Source organism: Rutilus rutilus (genome assembly GCF_951802725.1).
Source record: "Rutilus rutilus genome assembly, chromosome: 20".
In the NCBI taxonomy this organism is placed as follows: domain Eukaryota; kingdom Metazoa; phylum Chordata; class Actinopteri; order Cypriniformes; family Leuciscidae; genus Rutilus; species Rutilus rutilus.
In genome coordinates, this window is record NC_140225.1 from 25200283 (window position 1) to 25227480 (window position 27198).

The 27198-nt window shown below is 37.6% G+C and overlaps 1 protein-coding gene across 5 annotated transcripts in view; it reads left to right on the top strand.

Annotated features, from left to right (window-relative positions):
• Nucleotides 1-27198, top strand: part of thada (THADA armadillo repeat containing) — a 115893-nt gene that overhangs the window by 52351 nt on the left and 36344 nt on the right. For all 5 annotated transcript variants that reach the window (XM_084392003.1, XM_084392004.1, XM_084392005.1 and 2 more), the window contains 3 exons: nucleotides 631-762; nucleotides 15425-15593; nucleotides 26286-26398. In XM_084392003.1, the coding sequence (XP_084248129.1) occupies nucleotides 631-762; nucleotides 15425-15593; nucleotides 26286-26398 (414 nt within the window). The remainder of the gene's footprint in view (nucleotides 1-630; nucleotides 763-15424; nucleotides 15594-26285; nucleotides 26399-27198) is intronic.

Here is a 27198-nt window from a genome sequence, read left to right on the forward strand (position 1 = left end):
GGTGCTGTGAGCAAATCACTCCGCCCAAGTAGCAGTGCTTCGCCTTCTGAGAATATAGTTCCCAGTATGTACGGTTAGAAGATGGCTGTGTCTCATGTGACCTTGTTATTTGTACATGCTGTGACTATAAAAATCACAACATGTAAATAGGAAAATGTTGGTGTTATTTTGTCACTTATTGGGAGTAGCATGCTAGCTGGAGCCGTTTACCTCCAGTCTTTGTGCTAAGCTAGGCTAGCGGTGGGTGCGTCAGACAGAGTTACGGCACGCACGGAGATGTAAAGGGTATGTATGGACTTATCTAACTCTGGGGGATGCGGTGAATAAGCTAAAGTCCCAAAAAGTCGGCGTGTTCCTTTAATGTAATGCTAAATAAGTTAGAAAACGTATGAAGTTTCATACAGGTTAGTAAGGATAGTTCTGTTAGTTATATACAGTATGTTAGCAAGTGAATGCCTTTGTTGGTTGTGTTAGTAAAGTTGAAAGTTAACATTTACATTTACACATTATTTACGCATGACTTTAGACATGTAAATAAGTTAGTAAGTAAAAAGTTACACTAGTCAAGTATTTTAGGAAAGTAAGTGAATGTAATGCACTTCGGTTTTTTTTTTTTTTTTTTTTTTTTAGTGATTCAGGGCAGGTGAAACTGCACCCCAGTCTTTTCTTGTTGTTGCTGGTTTTGGGTCGTCTCTACCCGTCTCCAATGGATGGTTCATCATCTCCTCTGGGTTTAGCTCCCTTTATGCCCTTAATCATCAGGTAAGTGTAGACATTTCAATCACTTTTTTTTAAATGCAATGCTGGACAAGAGATGAGCTGTACTGAAAATAAAATATTGGTTTGATTCAGCTGACTATTTCTAAACCCTCTGGTGTCACAGGCTGCTTCCTTTGCATATCATCCCATCCTTCAACTCAGTCCATCCTTTCCTGTAATAGATTTTTTCCTCTGACTCCACATATTTTCTTCTCTTATCATTTGCAATGATACAAACTGCCATTGCTGTGTCCGTTCACACATTTTTTTCATTATTTAGACAAAGTTGGAAAAATATTATTGGAACATATTCTGCAAGTACCTGTAGTGGAATCCAAACACACACACACACACACACACACAGACAGAGTGAGGGATATGCCTTAGTCATGATCCCAGAGCCAGGAGTAATCATTCCCACTCCCATTTGTGTGTCACAGAACATTGTGTTCCTCCAGCTGGGGAGCAATAGATCTATTCGGATGAAAGAAACAATAGCAGGATGGTGTTTGTTTTGGCTCAAAATAAGGGTGGAGAAGTCTTGCTCCCACTGCTGCTTTTGATAACACAGCTCCTGACTCTGCGTGTTACACACATGACCGACACCATTTGAAATCTCATTTAGAACTCGGTGATTTGCATTTTGCAGTTTCCTCTGCGTTTTCAGGTGAAACGATACAATTACATATAGGCTCTGTTCCAAACCCTAGTGAGCTGCCTTCATAGGTGCTAACGCCACTTCTAAATTACAAGTGTGAAACGCTCCTTTACCTGAGGATAAAAGCGAGGTTTAGAACAATGATAATCTGGGGTTAAGCACAGTGTGGAAAGCACTTTTATCTAGCACACATTTTCTGCCTATGTAGAGTTTTCCAGTTCGGATGCTGCCTTTTAAATCACCTGCCTATGTAGACCGTAGACTGCAAGCTCTCTAGGTTTGGAATATATCCATAATGCATCTGGATTTTTCTTTTTTATAAATAAGAGGGTAACCTACTATGTAGACATATAGACAAGCTCCATCCTCAGTCTATTTATACAAATTATTCTACATTCATATGCTACATTTATTATAATACCATGAGCACATTAAAGGCCTCCTAAAATCAAAATTATTTTATTTAAAAAAAGTTGTTTAGCTTTTAGAATGAATATGTTAGCCTCAAGGTTATGAATGTGCTGGTGTGTTCCAAATCAATGACAAAATTTGCATTTAGTAGATATAAGCATTCAAAACTTAGTCTCTCACTTCCGCTAAAATGGATCACAGATTTTTATGACATCATTGCGGACTTCAGCTTCTCATCACATCTTCTGTCCAATCAAATGCTTTCTAGAATCTAAAGCGTCCCGCCCCCTATGCTATAAATACCACCTGGCCAAAGCGACCATTGACACGTCACAGAGCAATATGGGTTGGAGATGTGTGTTCGGTTGCTCAAACGCTCGAGTTTTATTCCGTTTTCCAACTGTACGTTGGTTAAGAATGAAATGGCTAGAATTTATTCACACCTCTACTATTGAATCCAAGGTATCATCAGCGCTCGGCTTTGCTTCCATGTCAACTACGAATTGTAGTCTGTGAGGTAAACTAAATGCTATTGGCTATTTGAAAAGGGGCATTCAATATGTCCAGTCTTAGCTTCCTGTTTCAGTGGAAATTACGTCAACGCATCATTCAATGCGGCGCGTTCCAAGGCACTTCAGTGGGCCTTTAACTTGTGGTTGCTGATATTTACAAATCAACACCAGTTTCATATTCAACAACTTTTTGAAGTTTGTTCTTACTGTAATTCACATGCAAAGAGTTTACCGTATCATAATTCAGAGAATTTGTTCAGTGCTATCAAAAATGTTGTGAGATTTGTTTGTGATATACAGTTAGTCAATTAAAATGTCTGTGGTGTTAAATACAACACTGTCACATGTGAAACTCATTCACTAAATCACTATCAGGTGGCGCAAAGGGACACTTGGCAACCTTGCTTAGTAAGACTGGAATTGTGACATTTTCATTTGTAAATGAAGAGAAAATAATGCAATAAATTGCTAATAATAATATAGAATTGTAATATTTAAATTTGACTAATTATTTATCATATAAATAATGCTTTAAGGGATAGTTGAATGAAAATGCAGTCATCATTTACTTACTATAATACAATGTGCTTACATTTGAACTAAATTAAAGGATGGAATTAATAAAAAAGTGCTCTTAAAAATGATTTCTTAATTCATGGACAGATATATAGACCTTTTTTTTTCTTTTTCTTTTCTGCATGTTATGTGCATTAATAGTTGTCCTGTTAAAAAAAATGGACAGACAATAAATATAGTACCTGCGTGATCTGTTGAAATGCATGGTATTTTATTAGCAAAATATTAAATGTAAATTTCAAACATTTGTGAAAAATAAAAAAGGCTACTACTTTTAATGTTCCCATGCAAAGTAAACCACCTTTCTTTATTTTATAGCAACAATATAACATAACATAGTATTCAATTATCTAAATAATACTGCAGACCTGTTAAATGTGTAAAACCCCCAGTGTGTAGCCTACAGTTTTACGTAGCATAGTCTCACAGTCTTGACATTTACTGTTCTGCTTAAATTCATTTTAAATAGCAAATGCATAGTCTACACATAAGTTCAAGAGTTGTAGGTGGTGAGCCCACGGGAAGGCGGCCCCACGTCGCTCCTTCGGGCTGAGCCCGGCCGGACCCGTGGGGGAGGCCCGGACACCAGGCACTCGCATACGAGCCCCAACCTGGCTCCAAGGTGGGGCCCCGGCTACTCCATACCGGGCGACGTCACGGTCCTCGACTTAATATTACTCATAAAGGGTTTTTTGAACCACTCTTAGTCTGACCCGTCGCCTAGGACCTGTTTGCCTTGGGAGACCCTACCAGGGGCATATAGCCCCGGACAACATAGCTCCTAGGCGACTGGCCTGGCTCCTAGATGTTGTGGCCTGTTTTCTAAATGGAACATATAAGAGCTGTTATTAAATGTTTAGTTTAACCCCCTGATTATTAATATTAAATGAATATTGATAATATAGCCTACGTTTTGTTTCGTTTTGTTCAGTTCCTTGTTAAGGAATCAAAATAATATGTGCATTTAATTGACATGGATATACATCATACACTAGGAAGTGTATATAAGACACTGGTAAGAAGTGCATATCTGTAACTAAGTATAACAATTTTCCCAACACTTTATGGACTTAATCTTACATGTGAGACTTTACAAATATTTGTTGGGTTACTGATATTTAAGTGTTTCAGTAAAGAAAATGGAAAATCTTAAAAATCTACTTTGAAATGCATGTTCTTGTGTTACTATAAATGTACTTTTTGTATTCACATTGGTTTCATTTGATTAAAGAAAAAAAACTTAAATACCGTAAAAAAAATCTGACATCCTGTTTTCGGTCGAAGTCCACAGTAGTCGATTGTCGAGTTCACGCGCATAGGTTTAGTACCTATGATCACGCGCGTGAACTCAACAATCGACTACTGTGGACTTCGACCGAAAACAGGATGTAAATACAGGTATGTGCGCTGGCTGAATAAACATAATTTTTATTAATATCTTTCACATCTACTGCAGTCAGATTCACCCGCGTTCACTCCGAAGGAATCACTCACATGACCTGTGCACTTGTAATGACACATCAAGGATGTTAATAGGCTAAAAGCAGGTTTAAAACTTGTCCCATTGAAGTCAACAGGGTGCAAATTTTAAAAAGTAAAAAAAAAAAACTAAATCTTAAAATTGACCGGAGTTCTCCTTTAATCGTGCAGGCCTAGAATACGCATTCACTTTTTCATTTAAGCATTTATGTCTTCAAGTTTCCAAGTAAACATTTTTTTATGATTAAATGTCATTAAGCTTTTAAAACCTAAACTAACCTTGCTTTATCATAAAATCAGATGATCCTATTTTGAGTAAAGTTTTTTAATATTTTCGATATTTTAACTGATTCACTGTTTTTTATAATGATAAAGCTTTATTTTTTTTATATGAGATAAATATCAGTGTTACAAAAGTGTCCTGATATCATGACTTTATTGCTTTAACAGTGTTAAACATTTATTTAATTGAATTTGGGAAGCTCTAGAACATTGTTTGTGTGTACGGTATCATAAGTGTGTTATGAGCCCTTGTGTGTGCAACAGACATCTGGAGCAGAGCAGAGCAGAGGTGTGGAGGGGCTGGAGAAAGGATTAGTTCAAGACCTTGGGGCTGGAACACAGATAACACAGATAAAACAGATCAAGCTCACGACTCTCATGCACTCTTAGTGATGAACGCCACAGCTAGTGCCCAGCCACCACAAATAACAGACTCACACAAGACCACCCCCTCTTTTATTAAACCTTGTCATATCAAGATATTATGATGGATTTTCCTAACAGTCAAGGAATGACAGGAGGGTCAGACCTCATGGATAAATGAACAGATTAATAGAAGGATCCTAGTCAACAGTTCAGCCTTTCTCGATGCAGTCACGCAAGGGTTAAGGGACTAGAGGATTGGGGTCCGCCTGGTTCTTGTCAGTGGAAGTATGCAGGCGCATTCACTCAAATGAAGCCCACATGTAGAAGATGTTAAATATAGCTCTGTTCTGGCTGCCTCGGCCCCCTCCTCTCCCCTAGGCGTGTATTTGTGTGTGTCTGGGTGTCCGGTGTTGATCAGGCCTCTTTACAATAACACAAGGGTTCTCTGCAAAACACTCAAGGAATCTGTGCAGTTAATTATTGTGCTGGTTGACATACGAGGCAACCCATTATTAGTTACCTGAGTAGACTCTGATTCTGTTACACAATCAGTGCTGAATTCTTCTTTCAGGGTTGTTTTCAGTAGACCCACAGTGTTGTCAGCGTAGTTATAAATCAGAGATCTGATATATTTGCTAGGCGCACTGAATTTGTGTTGTGTGCCTAACCCTTGAAAACCTTGTCTTTGTGACGGGGTAGATATGTTAAGATCCAGTCAGTGGACTATTTTTTTTACCACAACAAGCTACATTCCAAGAAAGTAAATTATATAAGTAATATTTATCTTTATTGTAATCATTCCATTTTATGGCAATAAAAAATATATATTTTTGGTGTGCGTCAGGCAGCCTTATCAGTGGTTCGAGATGCGATGATGATGTATGGTAGTTGCGTTTAATGTTTTTGTTAGTCTATCCAGTTGAACCTACTAGATGTGCTGCTGCATTGTTCATCCTCAGGAGACAAGCCAAAAGTGTTTTTTTCCCTTAACTGAAATTATGCATTTTAAATTAGAATATAATTTGAATATTAGTAATTAAGTAAAAAATTCTAATTTAGTTTTTTAGCCATTTTGACAGTCCTATTCTCTATCAGTGTGCGGCCTCACAGAACTGTTCATCAGAGCTGCCCACTTCAGCTAATTTAACTGACCTGCAATTTTGGACGAAAATCTGAACAGAAATCGTTACTTTAAAAAATGTGATGAAACAAAATTTGGTATAGATAAAGATGTTTACATACCTGAAATGATCCAGGTTTCATCTCATTTAATTTAAACCCTGTCTGATAATGTCTAGTCGGATAATTATTAAAAACTTTAGAATGCGCATTATATTTTCAATCCACTGGTTACCATTTACAACATTGCGTGTATGCTGCGTAAAAACATGGGTTGATTTTCGATCGACAGCGACGGGCAGAATGAAAATGCAGATTCACTCTCTGACAGTAGATGGCGCTTATGGAACAGCAGAAGTAGAACCGTTTCCTCGGTAACCTCTGTACACAAAGCAGTTTCATTTTATTTAGTTCACTTAATTTAGTTTCATATTATTATAGATTATAGAAGTTTTTATATTCAAGTACATCTGAAATATACCCTTCCCAGATTAGAGTTTTCCTGCTTTGAAAATCCATTGGTTTACATAGTCACACGCTAAGCAAACATGGGTTTGGACAATCTCCATGAGAGAGGTGACAGGAAACCCTGATGCTAAAACTAGGTCAGTATACATTTAGGCATGGCTGTACGTCAACTTTTTTTTTTTTTTAACATAACACTGGTGCTACAGAGGTTGAAAGATTTGTAGCACGTCTCTGAAAACAACCACAAGTAAAATAAAAATAAAAATACATATATAATGATAATAATAAGAGAAAAAATCTACTGTGGTCATGGATAAATAAAAATGAGCATGACTCAAAAATGTAAAAATGCATTTAAAAATAATACGTGCACAAAACTGAAACAAATGCAAAGTTATCAGAATAGCAAACAATGTGTCCACACATCAAAAAATAAGTGTGAATAAAAATGTATCTTAAAAAAAAAGCACATCAAATTATTTTGCACAAAACTGAAACATGGAGTTATTCAAATTGCATGCAAAATCATGTTTTCTGCTCATATTTAAAATTTGTGTACACTTATGCTGTTTTTTCCCTTCTCTCTTGTTTCCACGTTCCATGCTTGCATTTAAAATAAAGATACATCCATTTTGAAAAGAAGACACATGTGAACAGCTTGCATGGTTGTGAAGGAAATAGCATGCTGAAGCTGGCATGTCTGGTCTTGGGGAAATGCCAAAACAAGGGTTGAGGACTTGCTTAAGTGTGCCAAATAACCTTGACCGAAAGTCTGTCAGCCACAGGCATGTCCAGAACATATGTAAGTGGTTGGCTGGAAATTGCTTACATCTATAGTAGATTGTGCAAGGCACATATGGATGAGGAGTACATCAGATCCACAGTGTCACACCACTAGTCTTCCAAGATGGAAATTCCTTAAATGTGTTCCCAAGAGGGATGTGGTGGGGTCTGCAATTAAGGATCTAATTAGGTTATGAAGAACTGAAATTCGTTTTTTTTAATGCTGTATGTGTGACTGTTGGGTAACAGATAGTGCTAAAAAAGATTAGTACCCCTTTCTAGTATAGATCAAGACCATTCATTGTGGTGGGGCCATTGACAGACCAAATGCAGGATCAAAACTGGATGGAGAGGACAGAGTGGGTGAATGAAAATCAAGCAAACTAAGCAATGTTTTAATTGCGTAACAGAGCCACAGTGTTTACAGTTTATGGTGGAATCAACCTACAAATACATAATAGTTGTCTTGCATATGATTCACAGGAAAAAGGAGGCTGCCCTGAATTCCTGTTCGTAAAGCCAACATTTTCCACACTAGAATAATATTCTAATGATTGTGTTGATAATGATGAAGTTGGCAATGGCCATCAGCCTCTTCCCAGTTGGATAAACTTAAGCCACGAAAGCCTCTGTTAAGAAGTGTGTGGTTTTTTTTTTTTTTTTTTTTTTTTAAAGAGCTGACTTAAAGTTATGACCAGTCTTTTAAAGACTAAAAAAATAGATGACTAAATTGCAAGTCAGAGAAGACTCTCACAGTCAAGTCAAGTCAAGTCAAGTATATTTGTATAGCGCTTTTCACAATACAGATTGTATCAAAGCAGCTTCACAGTATTAAATTAAAATAATACAACAAGGTTTGTTTCTAGTGGAATTTATTGATAAAATCAAATTAGATATCCCCAGAATATCCCCAATATTCAGTCACAGGAGTCACAGGACTTCAGTTTTGAAGTCACAGGACTTCAAAAGGGTTGTAAGAAGAAGACTGATGAACTGTTAGTTCCAGCAGACTGATAATTCGGATGTTATTATGCCAGGTATAAGACACAAGGTCAGTGTATTTAGCTAACAGCTTAGCATTTCTGTCATTCAAAAAAGCACAGTGCAAGCATGTGTTTACCTAGTATTGGCATCGGGTTCCTAGAAGCATTCTTTTGGATGTGGTCGATATTTTGGATATGGTCTCTGCTAGTGTCATCTCCACTGTTAGCTTTGGTTCTCTGCTGCTACTTTTAGTTCCTTGTTTAGGTGATGCTCGCAAAGGCAATTTGTCCACTTTGGTACAAAAATAAACACATGTAATGGGGCTTTAAAAAGTGTCTATGTTATGTGTTTACTCAATCAAGATGTATTTTTCATGCTTGCTTTTTTCAAATTTATATTAATATTTAATTATTATTATTTTTAATTATCTACATATATATATATATATATATTTTTAAAGTTAATTGCCAAGGAAACATTTCGTTTTCATTTCGTATTCATATATTTATATTTTATTACAGTTTTAATCACCGAAAACTTTTAAAACATTTTCACATTTTTAATTTCTTTAGTTTCTCTGAATATTTAGTCCAGTTAAACCTTCCCTTTTCAGATCTGCCTTAATCCAATCAACAACCGATAGATAAAACAAAGTTTCCATTTCATTAAGATGTGTGTCACAAGAAGGAAGATCTGTCACTACTTCCATTTCATCGCAACTTTAAAGAAAAGATTTTTAATTCATGTCGACTTTAAACTCGTTTTAGGTGGAGCAACATGCAGCTCAGAAAAAATCAAGTGCGTTTATACCCTGATGTGCTTCCTGGAGCGTGTGATGGAACTGCATGTACTCTTTCTCATTTAATTTCTCCAATGCGCCTCAAGAACCAGACGAACTCGAATAAACAAGTTGTGTTATGGCGCTCTCGCCAGGTGCTGCCCAACGCCGTCTCTGCCTGTTGATTTTGAGCCAGACTAAGATTAGGTTTGTTTGGTGCTTGCAGACTGCCGAGTCATACTCAGGGAAACTGTACCACCGTGCCTAATAAGAGCCAGATGGCCTTTGAGCCGTAATGGCGGGTCGAGACTGAGAAAGCCCCCTGGAGATGACTCGCCTCAGACTGCTGTGTTTCTAAAATTACACCCTTCCAAACTGTCATTTCCTCTCCAAAGACTTTTAATGGGACAAATTAACACTGATAGTTAACATATGAGGCCAGAAAGGGGGAACAGTACAGACTTTGGCAGTCATTAGATCGAAATATGTTTCTGAGATGCTTATGCTGTATGTTTAAGTTTGTTTTTACAGTTCTTTATTTAGATTAATGAAATAGTTCACCAAATCTGTATGACCTCCTTTCATCTGTGGCACAGAAAAGACAAAATTTTAATAATGCAATGGTCACAGGGTCCCCTCAGGTCCTTAAAAGTCTTTAATTCAGGTTGATCAAAGTTAACTCCATTAAAATTGTTAATCTTAAATGTTAAGAAGTCTGGAAAACAATAATCTGAGAAATGGCCTAATGGGATTATTAACTTTCAAAAGGCGATGATTTAAATAAATGTTAGTGCTGTGCATTCAACGTCAAAATGCGTGGCTGTTGCACGTGATTTCAAAGCAATTTGCAATCAGTAAATACTGTGAATTTATGCCAAGCGATTTCTTATGATCCACTTTTGATGAATTATGATAATATTTACTTTATTTATTTTTATATTTACTTTATTTATTTTTATATTGTAATATGTTAATAAGTCCCTCATTATGCATACATTTTTTTTTTTTTCTGGATGCCATTGGCATTTTGGTGCTGCTAACATAATAAAATAAACTGTAGCTGGCAGTTAAACTTTTCTTGTGCCCCATCATAGGAAGGAAAACTAAGAAGATTATTTAACTAGTATCAACACAATACTTGCATTGTTATTATTTCCTTTATTTAAACACATTATCAGCTAAATCCGAGATTGATCGACCTCTAAAGTGTATGTATTGATATATTACTACATAAATTAGTTTCAATGCATATGTACATTTATTTATTTTGAGATTGTATGGGTTTGCTCAGTATGTTGTGCAATTTTTTGATACTGTATTTGCTTATACATTATTCAGGTTTGGAATATGACATCAGGTTTAGTTAATGATTTTTGGGTGAATTATTACATTAAAGCTACAATATGTTTTTTTTTTTTTTTTGCTGCTAGTGGTCACCAACCCTTTTACAATAACAAAGGCATAGATGGATGATGCAGTGATAAGTGGAATCATGGAACTTGCCATCATGCTGATGGATCTAATAATGTTTATGGATGAGTGAAAACATTGATGTTTTTTAACATGACACTGGTATGAAGCTTGCCTGGAAATCCAGACCTAAATCTAAAAGATTAATGGTCTGGCATCGACTAATGAACGACTAATGACGAAATCGGCCAGCTCGAGGGGTGGCACCAAGCATGCATTTGAAAATCTCACTGCATGCAATTGGATAACACTACGACCAATCACAACAATAAACCCCATACGCTTAGCTACCAGCGGAGCTTACTGGTAGATTATACTCTTACCGTATCCGGTCGGCAAAACAGCAAAAACGTCCTTCTTGCAAAGGAACGATTCGAGCGGTGTCTTCTGTTCCTGTTTTAGATAAAAAGCCAAGTCTAACTCGTTCATTGTAGCGGCCAAAGCCGTTTCAAACAACTGGTGTTCATCCATAGCCATCTTGCAATGTTTACTAATGACTTCGACGTCACAGCGCTGTCGTCATCTGTTTAGCTCGCCTCTGGCCCGCCTATATCAGATAACCCGATGTGATTGGTGCAGCTCAGATCGAGGGGCATATTTAATGAGCATCATTACTTGACACCAGAGTAACTCGCTGAGCACATTCAACTTGTGCTCTCGCGAGAACTCTGGATTACCAGGGTAGTATGAAGCATGTCGCGATTGCTAATGAGAGACAGATATCAGCGCCACACGCGAGTCCCGCGGATATAAAGGAATGAGGACATTTCATTCTACCAAACTACCCGCAAGTGCTGAATTACTACTCGCACAGGTCAGTTTATTTGACGAATTAAACTAGTGAGGTAACACAGCGCTGTTTCACTTGGTCTAACGTTACACTATCATACTAAACAGCATTTGAGTGTGTTGAAAGTTATAATGCTATTCTATGTGTTAGTTTGTTGGCTGTATGAGACTAGCAGTAAGATAGAATAACATACAGATCATATTCTAACATTTCATCATGTTGAGCTATATAACATTGATTTGTTTTATGTACATTTGCTCACTTGTCTAATAAAGTGCAAGAGCGGCGCCTCGTCAAGTCGTGAAGCTCTGTCAAGTCGAAGTTTGCCGCGAAGGTCTCGCCATCTCGAAAACGCCACGCCGATATTGATCCTAATTTTAGTTCTCCTTTTGTCCCAAAGTCTGCTTGCCATGGTCCATAATGTTTGAACTAAACAACAACAGCGTGCCGCTAAACATTACACAGTTGTCCACATCTGTCACCATGGTTACTATAGCAGTAAAAGCAGAAACCAGGGATAACGCGGATATTACGTCATTGACAGGCAAAGGGACGGGCACTATTTAAAATTGTGAATTTCTCTGAATTTACAATTTCTTGGAAACATTTAGGATAATGTAAGTACACAATTGAAAGAAATATATAACATTGTACATGTGGTTTTTTGGCTATTTTGATACAAAATTCTTACATTATTGTACCTTTTAATGCATAAAAGAAAAGGTGAATGCAACAGGTTAGGCTGTTTTTGTGTGTCTCGTATATTTACAGCCATAAATAGGTCTCTCTCTTTGCGTCATGTGACCAGCTGTGTCTGTGGACTGTTGTCATGCTGTGAATGCTGAAGGCAACATGTATGTCATGGGGGTTAATGGGGATGTCTGTATGTTGGTGCAATTTAAACCCAGCAGGTGAAGGTTCACATGTCTGGCTGTCTGTTGCTGGCGTCTCCTGCTTTCTTTCTGTCCCATTTAGAGTGTGTGTACAGCACATATACCAGTGGTCATCAGACAGTTATTTATGGCATGCCCCACCGTCTCTTCTTATATTATCATGTGCCATGTGTATGTAACCTGTTAAGTGCACTGCCTAAGATGAATGACCTACACGTTAGCAAGAGTTCCAAGACTTACTTCTGTGGAGCATAAAAATATATTTTGATAAATGTCTCTGTTTTTTCATTAAAAAGGAAAAAAAAAGGATACTTTTAAATGTGAAACTAAAACCGCCAGTACGTGGCAGCAAATCATTACCTTAACGAGTGAGTCATTCATTCAATGTGAATTCATTCAGTTACAAAAAAAATCAAGTGTTGCTCAGTAGATGCTCTACTGTGGATTTGTTTGGAACTATTTTCGTTGGTAAAAAAATAAAATAAATTAAAATAGACACTGTTCTGAGTCTAAAATGTAAGTCATCTGATATTACCTTGTATAAAATCAATATTTTATTTGCAATCGTGCTGATATTCGAGAAAACAGCACATGCTTGCTTGTGTGGTATTGGTCAACTATGTCCTGTTATAAATATTAAAACAAGAACACACACATTTTTTGCCCCATATCTTGAGTTTTGGGGGCTTTTTTATTCATTTTGTTAGCATTTTTGCCATTTTTGCTCGCATTATTTTTGTTTTCTCCATGAGAATCTGTCTCACACACAGACAGGCTGCACAAGCCTCAACTGGCGCAACCTTATAACATCAATACATTATCCATTTAGCATTTTTTAATTTCTGTCCTTGGTGTGTAATGGCAGGGCAGGGCTCTTTTTCGAGCTCAAGCCAGCTTGTTGTGAGGCCCGTTTCAAGTGAAGCAAATGAAATATAGCAAAGGCCTCTACTGCCCAGATCTGAAAAATGTCAAAGCTCAGTGCCTTTAACACAGACAAAATTGAATACCGCTTCAGAGCGGTATTTGAGGCTAACCGCATCCCATCATTCATCATGTTCTGAAACTCACATACGCTGAAATCGTGAGACAATGTTCTAGTGTAAGTTGAATTAGCTATTACATATAATTTGGTAGTAAAATGTTGCACTTTTATCGGTATAAAGATGAGTACATGTATTTTGTAAAATGTTTGCAACTGCTTTTTTATCACTTAATTAGAAGCTACACAATTGTTCAATTGTGTCGTCTGTTACATAGGAACTAATAGAGGTTAGTGCAAAAAAAGTATTGAAAATCAAAATGTGTAAAAGCTCTGTAAAACTTTACTTGAATTTTTATAAGTGTGTCCCATCGGGTAATCAAAATGTTCTACACACTCTTGCGGTCTTCACGTCCACTTAAACACTTGGACCAAAAAACTAAAATACCGGACATACGTCATGTAACTAGACAAGACAGCAAGTGTAGGTATAGGGACTATGTTACTATGGTTACAGGTGCTCTTCATGACTATTTCAAGAATCAAAGAGGTGCTTGACAATTCAAGCTCTGACAATATGAATGTTGTCAATGTGACACCCATGTGTTTAAATAGGTTACGCAAGTGCACAATATCTTGTAGTCAAGTTTTTTACCTTGTCTCTTTCCTGTGAACAGTAGTTATATGTAATTTAAAGTTTCATTTGTTATGACATGGGTTTCATTAGCCTCCCCACACGTTATCGTACAGATTAATGTGTCCCTTTCAGAGTCCATATGTCATTTATGGTTTGAGGTCAGTAATGTCAGTGAGCTGTGCTCTCTAGCTGCAGTTAGGTCTTGGAGAGAATGCAAATGCTAACACAAACTCATACCTCCATGCTTGCTCTCATCTGCTGTCAGCAGATCCCAATCACAGCTTCCCAAGTCTAGCTAAAGTTTATTTGTTGTTTCTATCTGTTCATCTGTTGAACATCCATTGATTTATCTACAGGCATGATCGCTGCTACATTTTTCCTTTTTCCCCCCTCTGTTTGATGGATGGATATTTTCTATTCCGTGTCTCTGGAGTTTCTGGGGGGAGTTTCCAGAACTTTTTAGATTTAGTGCTTGTAAAGCAGTCATCTCAGTCATCAGGGGGGCTGCTCTGGAAATGAATTGACCAAGTCTCCGACCCCCCACTCTACTACCAGTCTAAAAGAGTTCATTACAACTTCCAGGAATCTATAAAATGACATTTTTACATACAGATATAGTAGCATCAAAGTTTGAACACACTTGAATGAATTTGTGTTTCTCATGACTTTAAAGTCCTTCTGATATTAGACTTTAAAGCATTTTAATAGACTTTAAAGCTTTTGCTCATGTTGAAAGGTTTGATGTTAGTTTAGTAAGCAGCTATACATTTAGCTATACATTTTGTATACATTTATCAATTTATTTGCAAAATAAGAACTTTCAGTACAGTTCCAACATTTGCGGTCGGTAGGATTTTATCCTTTTTTTTTTAAAGAAATTAATACTTTTGGACTTTCTATTTATCAAAGAATCCTGGAAAAATGTTTCATGGTTTCGACAAAAAATTTAAGCAACACAAAAAATTACTTTTCAATATTAATAATAGTGTGTAATGTCTCTTGAACACCAAATAAGCAGAATAGAAAAGAATAGAATAGAAGGATCATGTGACACTGAAGACTGGAGTAATGATGCTGAAATTGTAGCTTTGCCCTCACAAAACAAAATACATTTTACAATGTTTTTAAATAGAAAAGTTATTTTAAATTGTAATATTTTACAACATTACTGTTTTTACAGTGTACAGTTTTTTACTGTTTACAATACATGTGAACTCTTTCAATGCTGTTTTAAAAGCATCTCAGGATGCACCTCATGAAGTTGAAGGAACGAGTGTGCACAGTTCTAATCTTGAATGGCGACCCTCAAGAAGATGCAGTATGAAAGTTTAATTCCTAAAATACTTCTAACTCTTTCACCAGAACCTCCTCAAGATCTATGTCTTACCATGCCATGCAGTTACTCAGAGTTGAAGAGTTCATGAAGCAGCTGAAATATAATTGTGAACCTGTTGTCCGTTGTACTGTGGTTTTCTTGTAGGTGTGGTCGTTCAGCAGTGTACCGCACACGTGAAATGGCTGCAAGAGCCCTGGTTCCTTTCGTTCTGGTGACTCAAGTTCCCTCCACTATCCAAACTCTACTGGAGGAGCTGCCTGAAGCACCTGGACCAGGAATCCAACAAAACCACATACATGGAACATTGCTTCAGGTGTGTGAATCCTCCCTAGTCACATGCACTGTACAGCAATACATTAAGTTGTGTAACATTACAAAAGCAGCATCTACAAGAGTATAAAGTATTGGAGAAAAAAACTTATTTTTAAATCCATTTTAAATGATTCGTTATAAATTAGCTTTAAACTGTCCAATATGCTATTTTCTGAAAGATGCTGATACCTGAATTATTCTCCTTGAAACATATTTGTACATGTTCGTGTTAACTTCATTGCAAGTGTTTTGTTGTTGTTGTTGTTTTTGCAGAAATGTTTAATAATAGAAAAACTTTTATTGTTGGTACACCCAGCAATCGATGGGGGCAAGCAATGGAAACAGCATTTAGGAATGTTGCATGCTCGACTCAAACTTGCTTCACCCACATTAACGCCACAGCTCAATGTGTGTCAGCATTTTCGCTAACCACTAAGCCACGCCTCTGTTTGGCTCGAGGTCATGGTGCAAAGGACCCTAGGTTGATTTTACTCCGAACCATCCCTTTAAGAGATAATTGTGGATAGAGACAGTGAGATGTTGTAATGAAACTGGAATTGTCTGCGGAGAGTGAGCCATCCATCCATCCATCCCAAAAATCTATCTATCGACTCATTTTACACAATTCTTTTGTGACAGCACTTGTGATGTTGCTTAACTATATTATATGTTATAAATATTTAACAAAATTTAGGTCTGCCCTAAAGAAATACTAAACCATAATAATGAAGCATTTTAAATATAAATTTCAAAGCATTTCAAAGCTCAAGCGTATGCATAAAGCTTGCCACAGCGACACCGGCAAACATCGCATGACTTTTTCTGAGATCAGAACGCAAGCGAACAAAAAAACTATAATATAAATAACAACCTTTTCTTTAAAATAAATACCACCGAAATTTCAAGATTTTTTTTTTTTTTTATGTTGGACATAAATGGAAATTATAAGCAAATGAATAAATAAATACACTACAAACTGAAACGCCTAGACGTATCAGTGCAAACTGCAAACATAATCAGGCCGACGGACAAGTAGCCGTAACTTGAATGAAAACTTTTTTACAGGTCAGAACACACAATAAATATACATTATGGATTTATGAATAAATAAATAAAATATTTAGCATCAAACTAAAACACTACAACAATATGGACAATTAGGCTATACATGACTCAAGTCACTAACCCCCCAAAACAAGTAGCGTAGCGAAATACAGTTTCTGTTGTGAAGTTTATATGCGGTTGTGAGGTATTTGAAAAAATAGTTCCACTATATAGCACAGTTATAACTGTTGCACAGTTTTGAAAACGAACGTTAAGGGTTGTTTTAAGAACATGTTTGTGCATGCCTGTAGCCAGCCACTCTGAAGCAGTCAAAGGCAATTCTAAACAAGTCAAAAAGTCGAGACAGGACCCATCATCAAAATTTCTGTGTCCACCACTCTAGTTCATCCAAAACAAACCAGAAAAGAGACTCAAAGTGCTAAATACCGGAATTATCCTTTAAGCTCAGTGTCTTGCTCACAATAAAAGATGTGCTGCATTGACATGAACGTGGAAGTTATGTCATGCAGTAAGCAGGATATTAATATAGCTTCCCCACTCCGCACAAACACTTGGAAATGTGGCTAATATTATCATACATTTATTTAGGTTAGTATTAACGATAGTGATGGCTAACAATAGGCTACTACTTAAAGTCCCTGTAAAGGCAATTCTAAAACAAAATTCTAAACACATTATAAATGTTAGAAATGTATTGCTAAAACATATTACAAAGACTGTGAACTGTGAAGTACTGAATTGTCGAGTTAGACTGTTAAACAGTTTTTCACCATTGCTGTGTTCCGGATTTTTTGGGCGGGGCTAAAACGGGGGCTCGATGACTCACTGAAGCCCCTGAGCTCCTGGACACGCCCCTACTTGATGACGCACTGGAGCCCCTGACGCTGTCCCTCCCCTAACAATATAGCACATTCATTCACATCAGTTTGCCGATCGCGAGTTACTGTCAGTACTATTAGTTACTACAGCCTACAGTTTGCTAGCTAGCTATGCCTTCGTCACGGAAATGAGTACTACCTGGATGCGATCACGTACAAAACAGATCGATTTTACACGGGATAGTTTTATAAACTTTCGTCGGAGACAACTGGGATTCACAGATAATCCGCTGTTACTGGTGAATGGGGCCGAACCGATTATCTCCCGCCTCGGCCTTCATCCTCCCATCGCGCCGACAACTGGTGCCATCGTCGGCAGTGCGAGCCCACCAATGAGTGTAAGTTGCCTTGTGTGCTTATGTTATAATTATAGTAGGTAAAACCTAGGAGCATCCATTCCGGCTGTAGCGGTGACAGTTGAGTGTGGCGAGTCGGCGACGGCAGCTTTCCCGCGAGTGGGCGTGGTTTCAGCGCAGCCAGCGGACACGCCCCCAGCGTTTGAGAGCAGAGACTACTGCTCATTTTTTCAAGATTTTGATAGCTTATTTTATGTACTTGCCGGCTTTTTTTATCATTCAAATTTGGCTGGGTGGCTAATAACACATGTTTCTGTGGTGTGACAAACTCAGAACACATACTTAATTTTGACTTTACAGGGACTTTAAAGGGATACTTCACCTCTGAAAAGATGAATGTGTATTTAAAATGGGTAATTTATGTAGAAGAAATGTGAAATTATTTTTTAATTTGGAGCTTTCTAGACTGAGAAAGGCCAGAAAATGTATTTTTGGCTTATGTGGATGAAAGACAACAACTCCCAGAATGCACTTGCTTCGCTGCCCTAGGAGGCCACTCCCAAGCCACGCCTACTGGTAAGAGAGCGCGCAGTCAAACAAAAAAGCTAGGCTACTAGTGAGTCTCCGTGACGAGTTTGCCCGGGATTTCGGCTTTTGCGTTCCACAGTCGCCATTCATTATGTTTACTGTGGCGGCCGGGCATGTCCGGGAAAAAGAGGATGGTAACCCCTACTACTCAGCTTTCTCCACTGAACAAGAGCCTGCTAGCTTAGCTTCCAAAGAAAGACGGCTGACACTATGTACATTCTGTGAGTGAGATCCCACCCTCTATGGGCGGGTTGAAAACATGCGGGACAGCCCCTACTACTGGCTGTAGTCTTTAGCCTCTGGCCAAAAAATCCTCCGATGACGCAAAAATGACGATTTTTGCGTCATCGGAGGATTTTTTTTCAGACAAAAATACATAAATCTCTCGTCCCAGGGGATAGGAGGGTGGAAAGCACGGTAATTCGAAAATACTACAGGTTTTCTACTAATACAAAGCTTGATGCTAAATCCTGAAGTATCCCTTTAAATGTTTCAAAAGATAAGCCATGTTTTAGGTCACACATCACCTTTTTCTAGTAGTTCTTTACCCTCTTAAAATGTTTCCACACTGAATTTTCTGGCCATATTACTGCATGCAGAGATCTGTCACTGCGTGACTTCTAGCAGTCTTTTCTCGTCAACTATTAGCGAGAAGTCCTAAAAAATTACCACAGTATGTTTCTATAAGCTCCTGTGAGTTTCTTTGTGTGTGCTGTTGCTCTCATTGGTTTTGATTTCTCCACGAGAATCTGCCTCACACACAGACTTTGGCACAAGCCTCAACTAGTGCAACCTTATTACGTCCATACATTATCCATATCAATTACCATTTACGCTGAATGTAATAAGATCAGAATCATTCTCACTCTAAATATTTTTTGTAGGTAAAGTTTCAGTGCTTCATTTTTTTGTAATTTGTGTTTTAATCATGCTACTCGTCTCATCGGGCAAGTAAAAATAATTTCAAGGATGCAAGATTTATCGGCCACCATATCAGTATCGACCGATGTATGTTCATTTTTGATGTTATCATTATCGGCCCGATTTGGGCGACTATATTAAAGCTGATAAATAATGGATTATTTCCTTCAGCTGAGACACTTGCTCAGATGCACACTGTTCGATATGATGGTTTTGAATTGCTTGAAATATGATTGGACTCACAAAAAAAAAAAATATTCAATTTGAAATTCTCCAAAACACATGGGAGCAATTTTTTGCCCCCTTTTATTAAATACTTTTTGCAACCTCCTTTTTCCAAGATAACAGCTCTGAGTCTTCTCCTATAATGCCTGATGAGTTTGGAGAACACCTGACAAGAGATCAGAGACTATTCCTCCATACAGAATCTCTCCAGATCCTTCAGATTCCCAGATCCATGTTGGCGCTTCTTTTCTTCAGTTCAGCCCACTCATTTTCTTTAGGGTTCAGGTCAATGACTGGGGTGGCCATTGCAGATGCTTGGATGAGCAAGCCAACCTTTAATATGTTGTGTCAACGTTTGTCCAAATTCCTCTCCTACGACGACACAAAGTTTCGTCCCTTCGCAGATGCGAGTCGGGGTTGCTCTCGTCATTAAACCGCGGACATGTAGATAATGCCTCAGAAAATCCAGATCTGCCTGTTTACATGACAGTCGCATTGGCACATATCTGATTTATTTCCACATATGAATGAGGCCTGAAACCGATCTCGAAATATCCGAATGCATGCGTTTTTTTTCTTGTTTACACGGTCATACAACACATCCGATCTGTGTCACATATGAGCAAAAAATCGGAATTGGGTCACATTTCACTGGTCTACATGTCACCAGGGTCTACATGTATTCTACTAACCTGAACCCTAACGCCCGTTTCACACATACTCCGTTTGCAGTGCGTATGCGGTGCGTATTTTTTTCCGTACCCATGTTAACAGGTCAGAGCTTTCACACTGCACGCGGTTGCAGTCCGTCGATCCGTTCCAGTTGCGGTGCGTATACAGCAGTGCCGCGATCGTTTCCGCACCGAGTCTATTTTTGCTGTGCTGCAAACGCTGAATTAAAGTGACAGCACATGGTTCGTGGTCAAAATGAACACAGATTGACCTGAAAATGTAATTTCACCAAAAATGCGATTAATTAAATAAAATATAGTAATCTCACCATAAATGTATTTAATTAAATACTACTTTTTTCACTTTAAGACCAGGGTAAAGCAAGGAAAGCTACAATTTACCTCAACAAGGCGACATAATGAACAACATTCGTGGAGGTGGAAAAACAAGTTCTTTGTGACATGCAAGATTTATTGTATTAAAATTTAAATGAAAAAGAAAAGGCATGAGAGTCGGCTGTTTTTGTCAATTTTAAGTTTTAATTTAAAATGTTTGCGATTTAATATAAGTAGCCTACATGGTTAAATATTTGACCACTTGCTTGAGCAACTTAATATAAGTAGAAGTAATGCATTGAATAATAGGCTGACGTTGTTTAAATTGTGTTTAAACGTGCATTCGTCTATTAAAGAGTGTATATGTATAAAGAGCATCGCAATGCTGAGACGTTAAGACCGGCGTAAATCAAGGGAAAATACAATTTACTTCAACAAGACAACGTAATGAACACACTCGTCTCTCATTCGTGGAGGTGGAAAAACAAGTTCTTATTGTGACATGCAAGAATTATTGTATAAAGATTTAAATTATGCAAAACGAAAGGGTAGTCTGCTGTTTTTGTCAATTTTAAGTTTTAATTTAAAATGTAGGCTATGCGATTTTAATATAAGTACAAGTCAAAATATTTTACCACTTGCTTGAGCAACTTAATATATAATTATATATAAGTAATGCATTTAATATGTTGTTTAAATTGTGTTTAAACGTGAAATACGTCTATTAAAGTGTGTATATGTGTGCAAAGAGAATCGCAATGCTGACAAAAAACTCTTTTTTAAATAAAAGTTGAAATACAAATAGTGAGTAGGCTATGTATTTGTGGTATAGCCTACAGCAGCGGATCAGTTACGCACTGCAAACGCAGCATATGTGAAAGCACTATTGCGCGTGCTGCTCCTGCACTGCATACGCACTGCAACACGCACCGCATACGCACTGCACACGGAGTATGTGTGAAACGGGCGTAACACCTAACACTCTACTACTAGTCTGCTAATAACTGAGTTTTTTTTAAATGCAGTTCTATTCTGATTTGATCCTGTTTGCTCAGTAAAAGACCAATAAACAAGCATATATCTAAAATAAATAAAAAGATAATTGCATGAACTATGAAAGAGACAACAAAAGAAAGGGAAATGGATAGTGAAAGGGCTCTTTATTTTCCTGTATTTATGTTGTCGTTTTCAATTCACTGAGTCACAGTGACTCTCTCGTGACTCTTTGAATATGGAAATTCTGGATTTTTGTGTGTACGACCAGATTAGGAACAGATAACAGACGCTGCACATCTTGTTCATGTGTGTGATGGGGGACTGGGGTGTGAAGTATGTTCAGATCAGTTAGTGATAATGTAACAATTTTTTTGGAGAACTGCCCTCATACTGCTATCTGATGCGAATACCTGAAATGCATGCAGGAGTGGTGTACGTGTGTACCGCAGCATCAGCTAAGAGATGTTTTTGTGTCTGTGTTCGTTATAAAATCCTTAAAGGCATAGGTCACCCACATTTTTTTTTTATTTCGTTATCATTTGCTCACTCTCATGTCGTTCAAAACCCATAAGACATAACATATTTTCAGAATTTTCATGTTTTTGTGATCTCTTTAAACTGGAGTGAGTCTTTTATGTGTTGTGAGAGTGGCAAAAAAAAAAAAAAAAAACTAGAATATTCTAGACTTTGCTTTTTTCCTTTAGAAAATGTGAATGGGACTTGCAAAACCACCATGTTACTAATGTAGGTTGGTTGCTGGGGTATTGCTTTTCAGTTACTAAGGTGTTCTGAGTGCTATTTCTAGGATGTTCTCAGCGGTTTTAGGCCATTGTTAGGTGGTTGGTACGGTGTTTAGGATGTTTGCTGGGCGGTTTCATCATGGCAAACATGGCTGGTTGCCTAAACTGCTTAGACTAGTCTTAATTAAACAACTACTACTCTAATTAAATATTTGCTCAGTTATCACCAAAGATCTCTCTATTTTGCTGTAGATCATTAAACCGTGCAGCCTCAGAAGTCTATCTGAAATCCGTTTCATGAGGTACCAGCAAACGCTGGTCAATTCCTAATAAAACAAGTCATATGCCTAAGTTTTGGGATGCAGCCTATGACACACTATATGAGATAAAATGACAGATTCTTGCATGCCATTGTGGTTTATGAATCACCATGACAGCCTACGTCAAACAAATTGTGCCAAAATCGAACTGATATTGTGTAGTCTGACCCAGTCATAAGAACATGATGAAGATTGTTCTAATTTGAGTCAAAGACCCCTTTCCCTAAATTTCTATTGATATTCTAGCTTCTAGATATCACCCATCAAAAAAGTCATCAAAATTTTGAGGTGTTAACCATCTCTGTAGTACAAATGATTCATTAACTTTCCTTTGGACATTACTGACCATAAGCAAATGTTACAGTGTGTTTATGTTTAAACAGAAATGGCAAGAGAAGATGAGATACAAAAAAAAAAAAAAAGTGAGTGGGAGGAATAGATGTTGTCTCGATCCTGAATTAAAGACTTTTTGTTTTTGTTGAAACGGATATGTGTAAGCCTACATAAAAATAGCTTCACTGTATGTACACCTTCCTTAACACAACACACCCACAATCGTTGATTTGCATTGCACAGTGTTGATACCAGGATGAAATGAAGAAGTGTGTCAGCACAGTGTTTCAAAGTGCCATTTTGATTACAAAACCAGCTCTGCTGAGTAAAACGCTTGAACCCAACAGAGTTCACTTAAAAACCTCTGTTGACACAACTGACTGGTTCCCTTTAGACGCCGGCTAACGAGGGAAACAGATTGAGCAGCACTAACCTAACCTGACACCTCAGAAACAGCTTCTTTTTTCTTTTCTTTTTTTCAAAAAAGCCCTGGGTAACATCCAGGTTCCACGGGGAAATGAATCCACTCTGTGTTTTGAAAACATTAAATCAGATCAGCAGACATACTGCAGTCAATGTGGGTCTTCCACATGTACACACTTACTCTCGAGGTGGTGTACTGATTCAGCCTCCTAACCATTGTCTTAAACTTGTGTGCATGTCTTTTCTTGTTACTGTTTTTAACTGAGAGCAGTCCAATATGTTTTTTTTTTTTTTTTTTTTTTTTTTTTGGTAGCAGTCCCAGTCTGATTATTTTTGTTTTTTGTTTTCATTCAGCCCGTTTATTTATTTAATCTTTGGTGACAAAGAAAATGTAAAGTAACACTTCCTTGTTACATATGTTACATGTACTTACCATAGTAATAACAGTAAATTATGTATAGTTACATGCAACTAACCCTCAACCAAATCATAATCCTTGCCTAACCCTATAGTAAGTACATGTTATTGCTTAATATTACTCAGTACTTAAATGTATAATTACACTGTAACAATGACACCTTAAAGTAAAGTGTAACCAAATTTACTTACAAATTAGAAATGAGATTTTAAGATGTCAACTAGTAATATAAGTGCATATCAAATAAATGTTCAATTAATATAAAGACACCAGACAGAGGTGTATTTGTGTAATGGTTCTGCTCTTTTACTTTTCTATCTCTCAAAAAACCTCAGACTATTTCTCAAACTGCATCAGAGTGGAAGGAAGTATGCGTTAATTTATATATTACATACTTCTCCTCACATATTTTTGTGCTGGTAGCTCCACCCACAGTAAGACCTCATTGGTCTAAAATACCACTCTGCATAACTATATATGAAACATTTTTGCTTTGTCTTGATTTGCTATGAGAGTATCTTGCATGATTTTTGTTTTCAGTATTAACAAGCAATTTATTTTTTTATTTTTTTTTGTCACAGTAAAATCTCATCCCACCTGGTTAGGACATGTTGTCATGGTGTGTGTGTGTGTGTGTGTCTGTGTCTGTGTGTTCCTCTTTTGTGAATTGCTGCCAAAGGTCTGGATGTAGTGATCGCTTCAATCAGCCTTGAAACACCCACTCACACAAGCTTTATTTCTTCTTTAAGGAAAAGCCTATAAAACAAAACAAAAATCTAACTGATGAGACAAATTAGCTTAATTAGATTCAGATTGCATCCAGACTTTCCAAATCTTTTCATAAATGCATCCGCCCACAGGTTGGCTTTTAAAACATTTCCTTGCAGTCGTATTTGATAGTCGACCCAACGGCCTTTCTGTGTCAAAGGTCAGCATCTAGCACTGCATTCAGGCGGTTTGCTGGTGTTTGTTTGTGCATGTTTCTTTTCTAAATGTGTGCAAGACTCTCTGTACGCTGAATTATGGACCTCTATGGGGTGTTTATTTTTGCCCTTAGCCGCTGCCATCGGTTTGTGGTCGGTCTCAAGTTGTGTAGTTCGTCAGTATAAATACACACACTTTCCTCCGAGGCCGGCCATCATGGGCCTTCCCACTCGACAGGGCAAGCAGGCCTGGGCTAGATGTGTGGGATACAGGGTGTGGGCCGCTAGTGTCGGGGGTGTCCGCAGCTTGAAGGCCAGGCCTGGTATTTCATGGTCAGACTTGTTTTGGCCTGTGCCTCTCCCTCCCAGGGCATAATGAGTGGCTTCCACTTTGTGGCTGTAAACCAGTAAAGAGACTATTTCAGCCTTCTGTACACTCTCTTTAACCGGGCATGCATAGAGCCATCTACTCTCCTTCATTTTATTTCTCTCCCTATAGACTGTTTTGCAAGGATGTTAATTGAACTAATAAATAAGAAAGAAGACCTAAAGAAGAAACCGGTTTTTCTCTGTCAGAAAGATTAACTAATGAAGAATCTGATCCATCTTTGTAATTTGTCTAATCATGTAATATGATTAGTGATGCACGGATATGAAAATGTTGGCAGATAACCGATAATTCTTTATATTTGAAAGCCGATTACCCATATATTGGCCGATTAATCTTAATCCAAATTTTGATATAATTTGAAGAGCCTGACCACAAAAACAAGTCTCACCATTAAAATCCATGTCCCAAGCACACAATTATAATGTTCTCATGATAGTTTTCTGTAGCCTTTATGAAAGACTTCCGCTTCACATGTTGCACTTAACCGTGATTCCAATCATATTTAAAGCAATTCAAAACCATCATGGCGAACAGTGCGCATATGAAGTGTCTCAGCTGAAGGAAATAATACATTAATTATCAGCTTTAATTTATCAGCCAAATTTTCCGATATGGTTGCCGATATATCATGCATCCCTAAATATGATAAATTATTCCTCTTTGATTGTCAGATGTCTCCTGTCTGATCTCTCTCTGAATTATCCGTCTGAATTCTCTCTTTGATCTCTTCCTAAACTCTTACTGATTCCCCTGTCTGATCCCTCTTATTTATTTTTCTGATCTCTGATTTATGTATCTGATATCTGTCTTTAATATACATCTCTCGTCTATCTGATTTATATGTCTTCTATCTTTCTGTCTAAACTCTTTGGTTGCTCTCTCTGGTCTCTTTCTCTGTTTTCTCTGTCTGAGCTCTCTGATTTAAATCTGATCTCTCCATCTCTAATTTATGATCACAAATTGGGAAAAAGTAAATGAGATCATAAAATACTGCAATGGGTGCAATGGGGACTCTGATTTCTCTTGTCTGATCTGTCGGTTTCTGATCTGATTATTTCACTATAGTCTGATGGCACTGATCCCTCTGTATATTTTTTTTCTTTTCTGTATATTTAATCTATTTCTCTCCAACTTATTCTCATATTAAAGGTGTTCCATCTTCTTCACAGGTGCTGTCGTTGTTACGTTCCTACCTGATGGACACACACAGACCCCAGTCAGAAAATACACAGGACTGTGACCTTTCCAGTGCCATTTTTCCACGGCTGTGGCTCGCCACAAGGTGGGTACTGTCAGGGTTATGCACTGGTCACTACTTTCATTATTTGCATATGCATCAGCAAAAACAGTGTGCATACAAGCAATTTTTGGTTTGGCTTTTGCTAATAACATTCTTTTACAAAATAACATTGCAACTAATTGGTGTATTAATTGAGCTCGTGTTTCAAAGGCTGCTCTCTGCTCACTGACCCAGCGCTGCAGGAAGAGTCGCACGGCCACGTGCCCTTTGACCACTCTCACTCATCCATACTGATGCTTTATAACAAACTCCTTAAAGGGTAACTCTCGCCAAAATGCAACCTAGGGTCTTTTTGTTAATCTGCCCGAGGCAAACTTTCGTTTAAAAGCATAATTAGAATGGAAACGCCACTTTTAAGTTTGACCGTATTTTCGTTTTCGAGAGTTACCCTTTAATGAGCCAGAGACATTTTGGGATAGTTGAGTTTAAAATGACTGGTGTTTCTGACATCACAAACTAACGTGTAACCAATCGCGTCAACGTGTGGGCGGGCTTAGCACATCATCATTACTATGCTGCGAAGCAGGGGAGTCTCAAGAGAAGCTGTGTATATTGTTCTGTTGAAATGAAAAAAATCAGGTACTTTTATCAATATAGCTGGTGAATTAAGTATGTGATGTATATTACAATGTTATTATGAACTACATGCCTTTCTCCACTGACGTTCTGATTTGTTCAAAGCGTTTCTAAGAATACTGATTTTTAGAAGGCAGACTGAGATGGTTACCGGGACCATGGTTTGTGTAACATTAGCAACACATTATTAGCTGTTTGATAACGTA